Here is a 19,641-nt window from a genome sequence, read left to right on the forward strand (position 1 = left end):
CTTTAAAAAAATGAGTAATTTCTGCCTTTTTTTTAACTTTCCAAAACATTATAAAGTCCTGTTTTTTACACGCAAATTCTGCATAGATTAATATTCATATGAATCACTTAAGTACTATATTTATCTCTAAAAAAATTAAAAAGTATTATAAATCTCTAAAATATTATATACTGTACTCTCATAAATTTCTTTAAAAACTGCATAATTAAGTTCACTGTATTGAAATTTCTAAAAATAATTAATTATATTAATTTATTATTGTTGGAGATTTCTAAAAACTGCACAATCTAATTTTCTTTGAGTAAACCACTAAAGAATACAGTTTAGATAATTATAATTATTAATTTAAAAAATATACAAAATAAAATAATGTATAGCTTCTTATAGATGCACTCCTACGTTTCTAAAAACTGTACAGTTTAGTTTTCTACATACAAATTTCCAAAAAAAATTACATAAACTAAGCATCTGTATAAATATCTAAAAACTTTACAGTTCTCTCTGTATATAAAGCTCTAAAAATTATATATATTAACCAAGTATGTAGGACCTGTACAGTTTAGTTCTCTATATGTAAATTTTTTAAAAACTGTATAATATAATTTACCTTATTTCTAAAATTCTAAAAAAAACAACACAGTTAACTGAGTTATAGCTGAATTTTTGTTTAAAAAAGTATAGAATTAACTTTTTTTTCGCTTTTATTTCTAAAAAAACAAGAGCAAAACTCTATACCGATAGTTACGTCTAGAAACAAAACAGAGCAATTTTATAAATATAAAATAACGTTAGAGGGTTGTTTTCGGACTTGGTCACGTTTCATATTCTAGAATTCTTTGTTTAGAAATGAATGAAATTCACAGTGTTTCACTGTAGATACTAACTTCTACGTGTACGTTTCTTATAGCAAAATACATTCAGCAAATGAAACAGAAGTTATAATATAAGTGTATTTTAGAAAAAATTCAGATTAAAAATGAAAAAATTATTATAGAAAATTTTTGGCGGCTGTCAAGCAAAATGGATGACATGTACAGCAAGTGGCTGTATGTTTACAGGGCTTGAACCAACAAGATGATATATCACTTTCACTATTTGTGTGGCAAGTCGATGAATATTGTTTTAATAAAGGAGAATAGAAAATTTTCTACGGGAAAAAAAGAAAAATTCATTCTCCAGAAAACTTTGGCTAAACTCAGTTTGTGGACATCAAACATTTTTGATAAATATAGATAACTCATGAATTATTTAATAATCCTTTTGTTTTTATAAAAATGGGCGCTGTTAGTCTTTGGAATATCCTAAATTTTATTAAATACATCTAAATTCCCGTGCAGAATCTGACTTTTATGAATATACAAATTTAATTCGGCAACCGGTAGATCGCAAACCACAACTAGGGCTTTGACATTACGTTAAGGAAGTATTAATTAAGGAAGGTTAAGGAGCGATAATGGTGTGGTTTTCGATTCGAATTTGAGGGTTTAGAAGTATTAATCTTTTTAAGAATTGTTTTAATAGAAATTCTGTGCAGATTTACGAGAAGAAAGTTTTCGCAAGCCTGAAAAATTTGTTATATTCTGGGGTAGAATATAGCAAATTTTCTCGTAGATCAACACATGTATCTTGTGCGATCCTTTCGATATTCTTCATAACTTTCGAGCTTCATTATCGAGGAGGCGGAAAAAAATCTAGGCGATACTAATTAGGAAAGAAGGTGAAAAGTGGCGGAAAGTAATTTCTACACGCTCCAGCAGTTAATAAGTCAATCAGCTCAGAAAAACTCTTTTTTTTTTATAAAAAAAATATACATTCTTTACTTCATTTATTAATAGTTCTTTGGATCATTTATAAAGTTTTAAGGATTTTTTTGGGAATTTTTCAAAAAAGCGTAAGAAGGACTACAAAAAAGCACTTACAGTGAAGATAGAAGGTTATCCCGGCTATCAATGCCAAAAGTACGAAGAACATTGCACCAACCAAAATGATGATTAACAATTGGCGGTGGCTCCCTCTGGTAACTGGCGTCGTCATTTGCTCCCCTTCTGCTTTCCAAGGGTTGCAGGGTCGGAGCTCGGGAGCCATTGGACCCTTATCTGTCACACCCACGAATCATCACCGCTTGACCTGTTGCCTCGATTCGGGCTCGAAATTGGCTCGGTACCACGTGACTCTGCACAAGGCCTCATTGGAACGCCAGCCCGTAAAGCACATCCGCCTCCCACCAAAGACTGACGCAAACTGCACACTCTCCTCTCCAGTGCTGACACCTACCAGGAGATTTCTAGATAGCGCTACCTGCCGGCAAATCACGTGAACGCCCGTCACGTGACAGAGAGTGTCACGATTGGAATTTTACGATATCAATCTTGATATAATTTTAAAGTAATTATGTTAAAAATTTACTTTATTACGCTACAATCTTGACTTATTTATAGAGTTTAATCGTAACTTATCACTAGGCAGACCCGTCGTAAACTTTTATAATTCGTACTTTTTATAACGTATACCTTAAATTTACTGTATTTTTTTAGTGGTTTTCATTAAACATGGATAACATGGATAGAGTAACCCTCGAGATCCAGCTTCACTCGACTCTATGCAAACACACAAAACCAAATCCTTGATGACCAATTTCTTAACAAAAGAAAATTATAATTTTAGATTGTAATATGTATTTTTTAAATTACATAAATAAATAATTAGATGTTTTAGAGAATTTAACTTTGAAATAAGCTAATACTCGTGAAGCCATAATATATAATAGACTATAATATGTATAATATATTATAATGTAATTACTTAAACTTCGATGCGCCCGTAATGTATGGAAAACTTGACGAATAAAGCACCTCATTCAACCTTTATGATTACAATTTAGCGACTCGACTTCCCTGTTCGGGTAGAAGGAAATTGCAATCTTCCACCAAACTCCCCCCATAACATTCTAACAATGTTAGAATGATTCTTTCCAATCTGGCCTCATCGATTGAACGGGGGCATATAATGTATTTAAATTTTAAATTTTTCTGTTGCTCCAATATCATTGGACGAATCTATTTCGACCGAAACACAAAGCCACGGCGAAATTACGTCACACTATTCGAATGCGTATTGTTTCCTTTTTTATTATTATTATCCAGTGGCTTAAATATACCCCTATCAAAGGCTATTGGAAAGCGTATCGATGTATTGTCCGACTCGTCCCCGTCACGTGACTCGTTTTTCTAATATCGTGCCCCGGTCACGTGACGACACCGCATTAAATCACCAGAGGTCGCTAGCGGCGAGCAGAAATTGATGGCTTTGTAAAATTCAAGTTTTTGGAAAACGCCAGCTGTCAGAGTTGAGGAAAACGTTTCAGTCAATACCAACATTATTGAACCTAAATGCCAACGGCCTTCCAAATAAAAATACTTCCAACGTATTGCTCTCCCGATCAAACAGAATTGGACAATAGAAGAGAAATCATTACTAATCCCCGTGCCATAGATCCGAGATATATTAGATCTTCAACGACAGATGGCGACACCGACTACCGTTCCATTAAATCCCTCCATAATCTTCAATACCTTACCAATACCTTATTAATAAATATACAATTCCAAGTTTCCATCATCTTCCTCGTAACCTTCTCCCAATCTGCCGTTCCCGCTTCACCTCCTCTTTCACCTGCTCTGATATACCCTCGCATTGAAACTCGTGTGAAGCTTCATATTTTCCTTTACAACCAAGGAAAGTCATTCAATAAAATTCACTTTCATCTACCTTTAGTGTCAATTGAATTTATTTGATGTTTAAAAAACTCAAAATAACTGTAATAAATCCATTTTAATTACTAAGCAATTATTCAAAATAAACTGTCTAGACAGTTGGGAAGAGTACTTTGAACTTTTCGAAGAGTTCGAGTCAAACAGTGACAAGTATGTGTGTGTGATGTGTCACGCAATAATCTTCGTGAAATAGAGATAATTATAGAATAAAAAAAATTCCTGCATACGTGACTTGAATCTAAAAAAGCGAATTTTTTTAGATGGATCAGAATCTTTTTTTAATAATGGAGAGTGCATTGTGGTTATATCGTGAAAATTTCCAATAAAATAGATTTAGTTTTGTTTGATAATCGAATATTGTATAAATCTAAATTATTAAATATTGTCGGATAAACTCGATGCCATGATTTAATTAAAACTGGTCCACTGAACATTTCAAATAAATATACATAATATATATAAAGTGGAAGGTATCATATCCTATCAGTTTGATGTGGGATAATTCAATTTGCTCTTATTTAAATTGTAATATTTTTAGATAAGAAGAGTTTTTTTTGTAATTAAAAAAAAATTTTAAATATTTTACTATCATTTTTTGATGTTTATGAACTTAAAATATGGATTTTTTACTGTATATTATCGATAAATTTGATTCTATTTAAAGCTGAGTTAAACTCGAAATATTGATGAATGGTTCTAAAATAAATCTAAATAGAAGAAAGATAACCTATATTTTTAATATATAATAGATCTAAGAAAATAAATTCATTTAAAACATCACTAAAATTATTTATAATCACATTAAAACATTCAAAAAAATCAAATTTAATTGCTCTTCATCGACGACTCATTCAGGTATTTTAGATGATAATTTACACAAATAAAAAAAGATTAATAATAAAATTTTCATAAATAATATTTACAAAAATGATTATTCACTATTTAATTATCAATTTTATTTGAAAATTGTCATCAGTTTTTAATTAAAATATTGATAATAATAATTTTCAACTCGATAACAATTCTAGAGTGATATATGGGGTGGAAAAGCTCGTATTTCTTATTTACCAGAAAAAAATTATCAAAAAAAAGTAGAAGAAATTATAGTGGAGATTCTTAGAGTAAAGTATCTCTAAAAGCCAAAATATTTATCTGACTTATATTTTGATTTACGACACAATAGACTAACATTGATATTAGAAAAGACTCTGTAAAACTATACTTATGTTTAGAATTTCTTGGACCCCCGCCACTTCCTATGTAACGCAGTCTTCCGGATAGTCAGTCAATCATACTGGCAGATTTACTTTTTTAAACAAGAGTTTAAAAAATAAAAATAAAAAATAATATATATATATATATATACACATAAGTACACATACACTGTAACGAATATAATAGCGTGTAAAACAGAAATAACATTGTATAGATGCAGCAAACGGGTACAAAGTACCCAGCGCAATCTTTAGGAATCGATAGAGCAACGTCAGCCAGCAAGGAATTTATTGATTAACTCTTGCGTTATTTCCCTTTAAAGTCTGCAGACATTTACTAGTGATTAGCCTGGCAGTTTCTTACACAATCTGTAACGTTTATGACATCATCATCACATCCGTAAAAGTAGATTTTATAGGATTGATNTTTTTTTTTATTTATATGGCGATTGTCGGGTGACATTTTGCGAGTCAAACAGGAGGAGGCTCGTTAGCTACTTCGTTAAGTAGATATTTGTTCTGGTGTGAAACGGCTTCTGGTCTAATGACACCATTACAGCCAGCGATAACGACACCAAGAGTTATCTTCTTGTGTTCTACAGCTTCAATTATTCACTTGACGTAATGTCACGATACCCACCTGTAGGTATAGTGTTTGGTATTGGGTGTGGCCTGTTTGCTTTCTTAACAAATGCATCATCGGAAGGGTATTTAACACACGTCGTCCTTCTTTTTATATCCATAATTGTTTATTTTTTCATATATTCTTTTCTTGCAAGTTCCTTTAAAAAAATGAGTAATTTCTGCCTTTTTTTTAACTTTCCAAAACATTATAAAGTCCTGTTTTTTACACGCAAATTCTGCATAGATTAATATTCATATGAATCACTTAAGTACTATATTTATCTCTAAAAAAATTAAAAAGTATTATAAATCTCTAAAATATTATATACTGTACTCTCATAAATTTCTTTAAAAACTGCATAATTAAGTTCACTGTATTGAAATTTCTAAAAATAATTAATTATATTAATTTATTATTGTTGGAGATTTCTAAAAACTGCACAATCTAATTTTCTTTGAGTAAACCACTAAAGAATACAGTTTAGATAATTATAATTATTAATTTAAAAAATATACAAAATAAAATAATGTATAGCTTCTTATAGATGCACTCCTAAGTTTCTAAAAACTGTACAGTTTAGTTTTCTACATACAAATTTCCAAAAAAAATTACATAAACTAAGCATCTGTATAAATATCTAAAAACTTTACAGTTCTCTCTGTATATAAAGCTCTAAAAATTATATATATTAACCAAGTATGTAGGACCTGTACAGTTTAGTTCTCTATATGTAAATTTTTTAAAAACTGTATAATATAATTTACCTTATTTCTAAAATTCTAAAAAAAACAACACAGTTAACTGAGTTATAGCTGAATTTTTGTTTAAAAAAGTATAGAATTAACTTTTTTTACGCTTTTATTTCTAAAAAACAAGAGCAAAACTCTATACCGATAGTTACGTCTAGAAACAAAACAGAGCAATTTTATAAATATAAAATAACGTTAGAGGGTTGTTTTCGGACTTGGTCACGTTTCATATTCTAGAATTCTTTGTTTAGAAATGAATGAAATTCACAGTGTTTCACTGTAGATACTAACTTCTACGTGTACGTTTCTTATAGCAAAATACATTCAGCAAATGAAACAGAAGTTATAATATAAGTGTATTTTAGAAAAAATTCAGATTAAAAATGAAAAAATTATTATATATTAATAATTAATAGTTAACCAAACTATTGTCTGAATAATTCAGAAGTTAATATGATTATTATAGAAAATTTTTGGGCTTGGTTGTTTATGTATAACTACAACAATTTTTTAACAGAATGAAACAGAAAAGACAGTATTTTTAATGCTTGAGATGGCAATGTCTAAACTGCATACTGGTAATTATATTGCTTTCAACAATTGTTCTGAAGGCATGGTGTGAACAATAAGACAGGTTATATGAAGGTTTCATTTTCTTTATTATTTATTTTGTAAATAAATTTAATTTTTTTAACTTTATTTAGTAAATTAATTAGTAAAGTGTGCAGAGATGGAGTATTTTGTACGTGGATGTGTCCCTGAAACTCAATAGGAACAGGATATGTTATATATTTATATATACAGGAAATAAAGCAGAATTGAAAACTAACTGTATAGTCCTGTTACGAAAATAATGCTTTATGAACTGTTATATGTATAAATATCTTTGTTTTTGGTTAGTCTGGCTGTTTGTCTATCCATGCGATTTCTAGAAAACTACAGAAATTGATTTAAAAATTCATAAATATAAAAGGAACACCAGTTTTCGAGTCGTCATAATTCGTCCTTTCCACACCACAGGAACACAAGATCACACGGAGCGAGAAAGAGCCTATAAAGGTCAACTCCTCTGTTTGATCGTGTGTTCCTGTGGTGTGGAAAGGACGAATTACCACGGCTCCTAAACTTGTATTATTTATTCTATTTACATAAATTTAGGTTCTAATATTTTATTGTTATGTAATTTTCAAAGAGGGCGAGGGGCTTGTTTGATTTTATATCGAATTTCACACCTTTTATGTAAATGGGAATAGAAAAAAATGGCTCTATCAACTTAAAATTTAAGTCTTTTTCAGGAAAATAAAAACAGCTACATTTCAATTATAATATTCTCATTGACCGTTCGTTTGTCTGTTCTCATATTTCTTAGAAATTAAAGAGACTTGATTAGTGAGATATATGTGTTATGTTTCATCCCATATTGATAATTTTATACATTTTTATTACATACACATTAACAGTACAGTACATAATAAATTTTCTTCTTTTGAGTAATAATGTAGTAAATAATAAGCATAAAATTTAAGAAAAATTATAGTTTTTTAAAAATGTAAATTTAAGTTTATATACTTTATTCATTTTTAATGTTTTGTTTACATAATTTAAATTAATTACCAAAATTAATAATTTCTGTAAAATATAATTTAAAAAAATAAAAACAATTAATAAAGAACAATTTGGAAATTATTAATTAGTTTACAGTTCCAAAAAACTTTAATAAAAATCTTTAAAAAAAAACATGTAAAATTGCGTGAAAATTTATTGAAAATAATTTTTTATTTTATTTTATTTAAGAAATTTTCTGGTAGAGTGAACCACCAACAACCACCCCTTTTTAGTTTCTTTTTTAATTTTAGTTTCTGAGAAATTTAACGGATAGACAACTGTACAGATCAAATACTGAATCTATTTTACATTTTTAGAACATAATAAAAAAAAAGGATAAATTTACATTTATAGAAGTATTAAATAGCTGAAATTGAAATAAAATTGATATAAAATGGAAGAAATCTTTGACGATTTCAACTTTTTAGATCTTAATTTTTAAGAAAATTTTCGGAAAGACATCACATTAAGTAGCGTAGATTTGAATTCTAACTTTAATTTTCTATTAAAAAAAAAAGCTNTTACTATAAGGTTTTCTGTGGTTCTAAAAATAGCAAGAAGCTAATTGTCATCTTTAGCACTTTGAATAACAACTAAAAAAGCGGCGCTTTCAACAAAAAAGTAATGAAACGTGAAGGACCTATTCCTCTCAATGGAGCAACAAATGTTGATTTCTTTTTTTGGTGACACGCCATATCTATCGTCTACTCTCTCCAGGGACTTTTCCACGTGTCTTCTTCGTCTTTCTCTATTACTCTAATCTCTACAATTACCAGTCGTTTCTTTTGCTACTCGTGTCTTTCCCACCCATCGTTAATTCTTCTTCCAAATGGGATTATATTAGTTGCTTCGTCAAAGTTAACCAAACTCCCATCAAATAAAAGTACCCATTAATACTTAACTATAATTAATTACATAATAATGTTATTACGAAAAATACTTTACAAAATTTTACACATGAAAATAGTAAAATATTTACTGTTTATGCTAACATTACTAAACTTTTTTTTTAGCCACACACACACACATACACATTTATATATATATATAGTGATTCAAAAAGTAAGGTACCAAGAGTGCATCTGTACAAATTTTATTTCACAGGCAGATATAGTGATACAGATTATTATGGCACTGGCACATATTATTTTTCAATATAGTCACCTTGCTTGTCCAAACATTTATTCCATTGATATAACAAGACATCGATGCTGGCAGAGAAGAAATCTGCATAAAGTCACTTCAGCCATGTCATGATGGCTTGCTGAACTTCCATATTGGTTTGGAATTGTCTACCACCTAGGTGCTTCTTCAATGGTCCGAAGAGATGGAAATCACTTCATCCTGAATCAAACCTTTAATAAGGATGTGTTTGGCCTATCAGATCTTTACTCAGTTTGCACATTATCCTGCCTTTATTGAACTCAGTGCACCACACCCACATCTGTTTTCTGACATGACGTTACCATTGTGTACCTCAACAAGTTGACGATGAATTTGTACTGGTGAGCTGCCCTTTAGATGCAGAAACTGAATCACAGTACACACTTCCACATTTAACTGTGTTTCTGTGAGCGCAGCCATCTTCAAGATGATATTGTGCAACATTTGTGCCAAGTAACACGTGTGTAATAAAGCTGTGGTCTTCTGCTGCTGCCCTAATAAAAAATTTGAACAAGAGGAGGTATATGGCACACATGAGAGCTCTGTTACCTTACTTTTTGAATCAGCCTTAAGACTTTTGCTTAGAATGCTGTTCCTGATATAAAAGAAAAGAATTCAAGTATAGAGTATAGTTGTTATATAATAATTATGTATTTAAGTGTACATCAGGATTTGGCCAAATCACATTTTGTGTTCTGAATGCTAGCACACAAATTTAGATGGCTATACTTATGAAATTTTACTATAAGTTTTTAGAAGAATATTAAATAAGAAATAAAACTATTCTAATGATGAATAAATTGTTGGCTAAATTTCTGTAAATTTCATCTGCTTTAAAGAGTCAAACTTGACTTAATGTGAAGAAAATTTTATTTATTTAAATTTAGAACTTTCTTAAAATGAACAGTCAATTGAAAATGATAATTTAGAATATAGAAAGATTTTGGAGAGAACTGTTTAAGATACAGTCTGGCCACAAGTTGTTAATTTGAAAAGCATTGGCAAAATGCATCTGAAATCAGACTAGCAGTATTTTCTCTTATGTCAAGAATCAATATAACTTTACGTATCTCATGCAAACCAACTTTCAGATGGCCAAGGCAGTAAGGCATTAGCTTACCACTGTGAATGACTTGAGATTGAATCTGGTTAGCTCAAAGAACCCCAGAAAGTTCTGAGGGAGTGGTCCATCCTAGATATNAGACTTTCTACACAGTAAAATACTTTAAGCATCCTTCTAAAAAATCCCACTCTGCAATAAAGAACTTTACAATTAATTGGGTTGCAATTTGAAAAAATTGAAGACCTATAAATTTCACTGACGTTCTCCGTCCGTCTTATCAGAAAAAACAGCTGATGATAGCATTCAATTTTCAATAAAATATGACGATAACGTGAGATCAGTTTGTCTGTCTGTCTGTTTTTCCTTAATCTCGAGAACGGAACGACAACCTCATGCTTCCAAGATATGGAAACCTTTGAGGCATGAGGCCCCGATTAACTATATAAAAGCTTCCGATATAGACCGGAAATCATGTTATTTCAATTTAAAACTGTTCCCCTAAAAGCAGTTAATAGATGACCGGCACGACTACACTGCTAACGGAAAAGTATGATGTACAGGGGCTGCAGTACTAATCTGAGATGGCGAGCATATATTTTAAATTAAATAAATTAAAAATATGATTAAAAAAATACAACCCGACATTGTGACGATGTCACAATAAATAATTGCTCGTTTAATATAGATAATTTGTACAGAAGTTTACTTATTACATACAGAAATTCTATAGAAAACTGTGAAGATTTCATAAATGTTATATGGAAAATCTCCTTTAGAGAATTGTAAAGGACTTTATTATTTTAAAGGAAGGACTTTATAGATTTTATAAAGAGAGATTTTATAGAGAACCGTGAAAAAAGAGCATGAACACGATTATATACAAAGACTCTATATATAGAACTAGGAAGGATTTTATAGAGGCTCAAAAAGAAACTGTGATTGTACGTAGAGACTTTAGAGGATTTTATAAATTAATTTATAGGTTTTTATAAAGAGATTTTTTAAAGAGAGGCTCTTCGGAAAACTATAAATAAAGAATTTTGTAGAAACAACTTATAGAAAATTACAAAAAGCATCATATAGGGAGAACTTCTATCAGGAGGTTGGAGAGAGGTAAATGAAAACGAGTGTCTTACACTAGGCGACATCTAGTGGACAAAATACAAATTATTCTAAATTAATAACTGACTAATCCTAGAATTATTAAATTTCCTAAAAGTATTTTTAAGAAAGTGTTAAAATCAGATTTCCAATAAATAATGAATGTCTGTTGTCATATTAAGTCGGAGAGCAAAGATTACAACTATTGTCTCTAAGCTTGCTTAGAGTGATGCCAACGTTGTCGGCAACGAGAATAACACATCCAATACTTTGACATGAGGATTTACAATGACAAGCTTGCTAGGATTACTCTGAGTTACAGAATCGGATACAACAAAAGAATCACAAACTTCCTTTAGAATTAATTTATTCGATTTTACTAACTTAATCAATACGACCATCTTTCATTCCAATTGGTAAATTTGACTATAAACAAGTTATAAAATTTGGAACTATTTGGAAAATATGATCGAGCTTGTGCATAAATTCGCGTTTTAACGTCGTTTTAAGGGTCATTTATTAAATTTTAAAGTGAATTAATGCGTAAAAAAAGCATAAATATGTAAATAAATGCTGTGTTCTCTTATGGAAAGGAGTCATGTTAAGAGGATGAGGAATCTAAAATAGAGGAAAGAATGGGATTTTTGCATTAATTTTAAGCTTAATGAAAGTGTAAAAATGCATAAAAATGTAAACAAGGATGTAATGCGCTATAATTTGTCTATATGAAACCGTAAATTAACTCTTATGAAAGGAGGGTAACCTTTTAAGGAAACGAGAAATAACTTAAACACAGAATAGGGCTTTATATGAATTTTAAATTAAAATTAAGGTGTAAAATGCATAAAAATTATATGCGCAAAGACATAAATTAATTTGATTAGTCATTAGCTCATATACAGCTTTAGATTAATGCAATGCTCTTTTATGAAACCATTTAGGCTAACCTGGAGGGCACAAGTACCAATCTAAACAGAGGGAGAATAGGGCTTTATATTGATTTTAAATTGAAATTCGGGTCTAAAATGCATAAAAATATACATAAAGATATAAATTACTGGACTATAATTAGCTTAAATAATATGGTAAATTAATATAATGTTCTGTTATGGTAAGAAGCAATCTTAAGTGACTGAGAAAAAATTTAAATAGAAGAAGAAATTGGATTTTATATTCATTTAAAACTGGAATTAAGATGTAAAAATATATAATAAGACTATAATTAGAAACTGTAAATTAAGGCGATGCTCTTTTACAGAAGGGGGTAGACATAAGTGGGTGAGAAAGAATCAAAACAGATGGAATAGAATAATCTAAACGAGGAAGAATTTAATAACTGGAATAATAATACCACTCGAATATGTTAACTAAATTTCGACAACTATCACGCTTGTAGCATTAATTATAAACGACTAAATAATTGAATAAATGAACTGAAGCTCAATTATTAAGCAGTACATTATCTATATTATCGTGTTTAGATTCTTTCGCTGTTGTCATTATTATAAATATCAATTAAGTAACTTTGAGAAAATATCCCTAGTAAAGTTAATATTTGAAGATTTTTTTCGAATCGTTTTCCAAGATATTCTCAACATAATTTCCTTCGAATGACATTAAATACATGTTATTTGAAGAAAATTAAGATTTCAATTACCAACGAGTAAGTCACTCGAGCAGTAAATTACTTGAAAGTTGATTAGTTTCAATTAAAAGTCTTTGACACAAAAAAAATTTAATACTTTTGAATTTTATTTCTGAGTAAACGTTATCTTAAATCTGATATTTAAATATTATATTACGTTAAATAAAAATTTAAAATCGCCTTAAACATTTTTTTATAATCGTCTAAACATTCGCTTATATTCTTTCTACTGGAAATTACTGTTGTACTGTACTATTATAGCTGCTGCTACAATTTTTATGTACTATACTTTCTACTGTAAAATACTACTGAACTAAACTATGTAAATATTACTGTAAATACTGCTTTTGTATTCTTACAACTGTAAATACAGTATTTTCCTAATACTGTAAATACCGTATTACTTCTGTATTTTTTCTACTGTTATTTACACAACTGTAAATAATACTGCAATGCTATTGTACTCTAACACGCAACTCGGTTATTATATACTTTTTATAAAAACAATAATAAATAATAGTTTTTTTAATAAAACATTTAAAATACTTATTAAAAAATAATAGTTTATGTTATAAATTTTAATTTTAATTTATTTATTTTAAGCCTTAAAGATTTAAAAGATAAACAGTTTCGATTTTGGGCTAATTTACTTTTTTTTATCTATTTCTGTTTAAACAATTTTTATATATAAATAAATAAAGTTGTAAAGTATCAAAACGGATTTCCCGCTATCTCATAAAGCGATATAAACAGTTTTTCACACAATTTTATATAACATTTAAAAGCCTTTAACATTATCAGAAACGAGATATTCTACTACAAAAGAAAAAAGGCAAGGTCTATACAGTAAGAAGGGGTAATGTATACTTCTTAAAACTCCTTCTTTTAAATTCATAATCGTATCTAAATCTATGTTTCCTTTTTTTCTAAATAACAAAAACTGTTCTTTCTATAATCCTATACATCGAAGATAAATAAAATCTTCACGAAATTTAACTCTTTTGTGGACAGATTTAAAGCCTCTTTATACAAGGACAAATGCCCAGTAAGAAAAATATTTTTAGTACTTCACATAGAAAGGTTGTATATAAATATATATTTTTGAGAAAAACTTTACAGAATTCGTGGCAAATTCTTATATAAAAAATCCTTTGGCATTCTATACGTAACGCAGAATATAAATCACTAAAGAAAACTATACGCGTGAATCGTCTCTATAAGGTATTCTTTTCACAGATCTCATCGAATGTAGTATGAAAAAACATGCAGTTGTCAGCTTTACAGAATTCATAAGTTGAATAACCTTAGCTTCATCGGATAGACTAATCTCTAAGTCATATATTTTATGATTAAAAGCATCAAGTAAATCACTTTGAAACTGTATATTGGCTGTCTAACGTGTATACTGTCTCTAGCATCCAGTGAACTGAGTGTTGAAAACACTTTTGATCTCTATAATAAAATATGAGTGACTGTGGTATTGACACATCAAACTTGGAGATTTTTTAGAATATTTTACAAGTAAATCCTTCTAAAATATATATTAATTTAACACTTAAATTTATAAGGTTTACAGTATAAAGTTTTACAGTACAATAAATACTAACTATAGTTAATTTACTGTAGAAGATTTTATATTAATTACTCACAAATTTTTACTGAAATTAGTTCTTATTTTTTGGAAATAATTGCACTTGGTTAATAATCTAAGCTTTTATATTATCATATTTTTAAAATAATAATGTAAAAAATAAAATAAATGAAGAATTAGTTTCAAAAATTAGAAAATTACTTTATTTTTTAACATTTTAAAAATTATAAATTAATTCATTAATTAATAAAGACAATAAAAATGGCTATTAAAAGTAGTTTTTTGAAATAATATTTTTTTAAAAGCAGGCAAAATTTTATTATTATAAAAAATAAGAACTAACTTCAGTTAACTCTTACTTTTTAACGTCAAAAAATCAAGACTTAAACTGATAATTCAGAAAAACTACAAGAATTATTTTCAAAAATAAAAAAAACCAATCAAATAAATATTTTTCAACATAATTTTCAGCATAATTAATTACTTTTATGCATTTAGATGTCAGATTGTCACACACTTATACATCACTTTCCCTTACATTTAACAGTTAAGTTAGTGAATAACCAATCTCATCAACATTACAAATGAACAGATAATGAACATTGCAGCCGATAAAGGTAGTAAAAATGTATTAAGATCATCTGTAAAATGATTACATTCTCTATTTTCTGTATAGAACTCGAGCAATCATTAATAATAATATTTCTGCTGACTCGTCAAAGAAATTGCAGTATGTACACCCGGAGATAATCGTGTAAAAAAATAAATTTTAAACGCCTCTAGATCATTTTTAATGGCTAAAATTCTTCTTTATTATTATTCTGAATCTCCAATCACTTTATTATTTTTTTTTAGACAAGTTGTCGCGAGATTTTTTAGAAAGAAAATTAAGAAAAAAAAAATACAATAGTGTAGTTACTATATTAATCATTTGCAACATCTTTTTAGAATGTTCACGCGAATTTTACATCTTCTATGATGATAATTAATGATAATTATTCTTCTATTTTATGTATAAAATTAGTTAAATTACTAATAATAGTGCTTATTATTATTAATCATTGCAGAAAATGTAATCAATGTTATGGTATTTTACTGAATACTTATAGTAATTGATTGACTCGTTTTAAAAAAATAATGATGATAAAATAATAAAATTCGAGTTTAAAAGTATCAAAAAATATTTTTTTAATGCATAAAACGAGATTTTAGTCTTTAAAAATTTAATAAAATATCGTGCGCGTTATACACGAATTTGTCACTTTAACATATTCAAAACTATAAAATATATTTAAAAATGTATAAAAATACATCAAAAGAATATTTTAAAAAATTATATAAAATATTTCTGATATTCTTATGGTTTATTTTTGATAAATTTTATAAAATGTATTCAAAAAATCTGAAGTTTTTAATGATGTATTAGATTACATAGATAATCTATATACATTTTTTTTCTTCGTGTTATTACATAAATATGTATATTTTAAAATAATGAAAGGTTTATTCTTTATTCTAAAAAATTTTTCTAAAAGCTATAAATTTAAAAATTTTATTTAAAAAAAACAATTCAAAAAACCAAGCACATTATTTTTAAATTCGTAACTTTAACGTAGTCACGGATATAAAAATTTAGTTATAAATGTATATAAATATATTTATTTATGTTAAAAATACATTACGAAAATATCAAAAATATTATCTAAAAAACTCTTCGATATTTTGAAAGATTCTATAAAAAATTTGCATCCCTTTTTTCGTATTATTACATAAATAAATATTTTTATTTAATAATAAAATATCTATTCTTTAACTCTAAAATATTCTTCTAAAAATGATAAATTTAAGAATTTTTCCACAGATTTCTAAAAAAAAAATCTCCATGTATACAGCCTTTAGTTAAGTTGGAAAGATGCAAAAAGGCAATGGGGTATCTTAACGACTATTGATGTCAGACAAGAATACGTGATGTCTAAATGTCTGTTTAATATTTCATGAAAGTAATTTAGAATCTAAGAAAGTCGACGATTTATATACTGAAAGTTTTAAAATCTAAAAATTGACAGATTGATTTTTTTTTGTTTTTTTTTGGAGATTGCTTAATGTTACTTCAACTTCTTTTACACTTTATTCAAGTATGTAAACAAGTGTCATAAAATAGTGAAAAACAAAGTTATAAATATTATATTTAGGAATTCGTAAAATATTTAAAAACTAACAGTAAAAAAGGCTTATATGTGAATTTATTGCGTTTTTTTTTATTAAAAAATTTACTTTTAATTTAATATGAATAGAAAATTAAGCTGTTCTTCTGTACTTTTAAAAATTCGTTCTTCTAAATTAAAAAATAAATTGCTAGGAAATTCTTCATTGGTTGATTGTTGAACAGTGAACTGTTAATAGTCCATAGCAAGTCTATAATAGTCTATAGCAATGCACTGTTAAACAGGGCATTGATTTATAACTTCATACGAAGATTCACTGTTCAACAGTTTATTTATACAGGTATGCACCTTTTGACAGTTTATTTCTGTAATACAGTACTGTACTTCAGTGTTCAACAATCTAAAGTAATGGATTCCTCAATCAATTGTTTGAATTCATTGTTCAAAAATCTAGAAATGCACTGTTCAGCTATAGATTTACGTACCCCATATAAGAGCACTGTAAAAGATCTGCACAGTAAATTTTTCAACAATGCTATATCAATAGTGCTGTACAAGTAAATAATGCTAAACGATATATTGCTATAGAAACAAATTATTAAGCAGTATATTGCACACAAGTAAATATTGTTGAACTAAGTAATGCTATATAAAAAGAAAAAAACCGCAATGTATTACTGTACAGTACAAGTAGATAGAGCTGAACAGAGAATTGCTAAACAAATAAATTGTTGAACAAGTACTACCTTACTACAGATTGTCGAATTGTAGACGACAAAATGACTTGTCTGTAAGTCTCTACAGCAAATATACTGTTTTAGTTTCTTAAAAAAACAGACAGTAAATTATCCTTAACGAGTAAATCTAAAGGGAAACGTTCAACAATCTCAACTTGTAAATAAATCAGTGACCATCGAAAGTAGAGCAATAAAGATTCGAACGTATTTTAAACCACACCTATTTTATATTATCGAATATGAACATAGTAAAAAGGGGATTAAAATGTTGCCTTATAAGAAATTCGACATTTTATAGCCAACAAAAATTGCTTATGGCTTCGAGCAACGACCATTCTCTACACACTTTTTTTACAATTTATCACTTAAAAAATGGGTGGCGCCCACATTTTCCGCCCCCTTATTTTAAAATATAAATTTCCATACTTTCATCACGTGCAAACACTGAATAAATTTCAAATCATTATTATATGATAGATGATAACTTGTAACTTAAACTATATTCTATAACCTCAAGGTTAAATTATGTTTTATTAATTTAATTTAATTTTTATATAAAAGTACTTTTTTGAAATTTTAGGATAAGTGGTTTAAAAAATGGAGCAATGTAAAAAAAAACAAACATTTTAGTTCGCTTTTAAGTCGAAAGATGGCAGGAATATCTTGCCATTCGCCATCTTCCTTCCAACTGTTCATTGACAACTTTTGATCCATGGAGTAGGGGAGTGAGTTCGCTTACACAATAGAAATAAATGGCTTAAGAAAGTTTATTGTTCTCCCTTTGACCTTAAAATACTTTCAAAAGGTCAAAGTAAACGAACAAAAAGTAATTCGATACCTTAAATTCGGATTTTCTGAATTGCATCTTGTATTCTTCCATTCTCAACTGCCCCCGCTTTTCCCTTAACAAAAGGTGTAATTTTCATATTAAAAAATATTTTAAAAGTAGAAAATTCCACTCGAATAATAAACAATCTAAAGTTTTTTTAGATATGTAATTAATCACCGAATCGATTCTTGTAATTAATCATCAATTATAATTAAGTTAAACTCGATTAGACTTATCAGGATGACTTCAATCGAGAAGCTGAGGAGTACGGAAGATTTTATTGTTGTTTCGGCTCATGTAACGAATAAAGTTTTATAATTAAATTTCTAAAAAAGAAAAGAAATGTTATAGTCTAATATAAACTAAAGAAATCAATTGATTTTTTCGTCATTTTTTTGAAGAAAAGTGCTCTAAAAACGAATGTTGCAGTCAATCAAATGACACTGTTTGAGAAATTAGATATCGAATCGCTTCTTTACATGATTGACACTTTCACGAATCTACTCAACCTACTTCTTGTAACATTTAGTAGAATGGTGGTGTGAAAAAATTAATAACGTACTCCTGACCTTTGACCGCTGGGAGATAAAACATGGCTCGAGGCATAACGTTCGTTTGTACGTCATGAATTACTCACACTGACACTTACTAAATCCACCAGACAGTAATAATTTGTCAGACACAAAAGAATCTCTGATAGCTCCGACATGGGATGGGTTAGGTGCATTTAAAAAGTATGAAACACTTCAGAATCATTACATGTAGCTATAGAGCACTCCGAAATGTTTGTATAAATATAGCACATGAGGATCCACTCTGTCTAAAAATTGATTTCTCCTCGATAACCTCCAATTTTTGATGATCAAATTCTCGATATTACAAAGGAATTTATTTGGTATATTTGTGTTATTTAATACCAGGAAGTTAGTAGAAGGCATATCGCATGTCAGGTCAAAGTTCACGCGTACCGATATTTATTTATATTCAGTCTATCGTTAGAGTTTGGCCTTGGAATAATAGTTGCTGTCGACGTACCCCCCTTGTTTTTTCTATTAAGTTTCGACTTATGAAAGGAGTTATTCGTCATTAGTTTCGCCCATTATGACGTCATTCATGATAGAGGAACCAAAGAGAAATTGAGTATGGGTCCACCAAGCATTAGGTGTCACAGTTTTGGGGTGTTGCTAGACAGGAAACGCCATAGATAACAGTTTACTATTAATGTATACAAGGTTAAGTAGATGAGTTATTAGCGAATTTGCTACCACCCCTAACATCATTTTACTCTTCCTCTTTTATTTTTAAACTTCTTCATGTATTTATAACCTCATCTTTGTTCATTGGTGCTCTAAAATTCCCATACCTTATCACATTTTCCAT

The 19,641-nt window shown here is 28.5% G+C and overlaps 1 protein-coding gene across 5 annotated transcripts in view; it reads right to left on the reverse strand.

Annotated features, from left to right (window-relative positions):
• The window catches only part of LOC111638446 (agrin-like), a 106,467-nt gene that overhangs the window by 71,576 nt on the left and 15,250 nt on the right, over positions 1-19,641 (reverse strand). The window contains exon 1 of one of the 5 annotated variants that reach the window (XM_023384157.1): positions 1,920-2,392. The exons of the other annotated variants lie outside the window; for them this stretch is intronic. Coding sequence (XP_023239925.1) covers positions 1,920-2,085 — 166 coding nt within the window. The 5' untranslated portion in view covers positions 2,086-2,392. Of the gene's footprint in view, positions 1-1,919; positions 2,393-19,641 lie in introns of those variants that run through there. 5 annotated transcript variants of the gene reach the window in all.

The sequence above is a fragment of the Centruroides sculpturatus genome, unplaced genomic scaffold (genome assembly GCF_000671375.1).
Source record: "Centruroides sculpturatus isolate CEXI.00-Female unplaced genomic scaffold, Cexi_2.0 scaffold1281, whole genome shotgun sequence".
NCBI lineage: Eukaryota > Metazoa > Arthropoda > Arachnida > Scorpiones > Buthidae > Centruroides > Centruroides sculpturatus.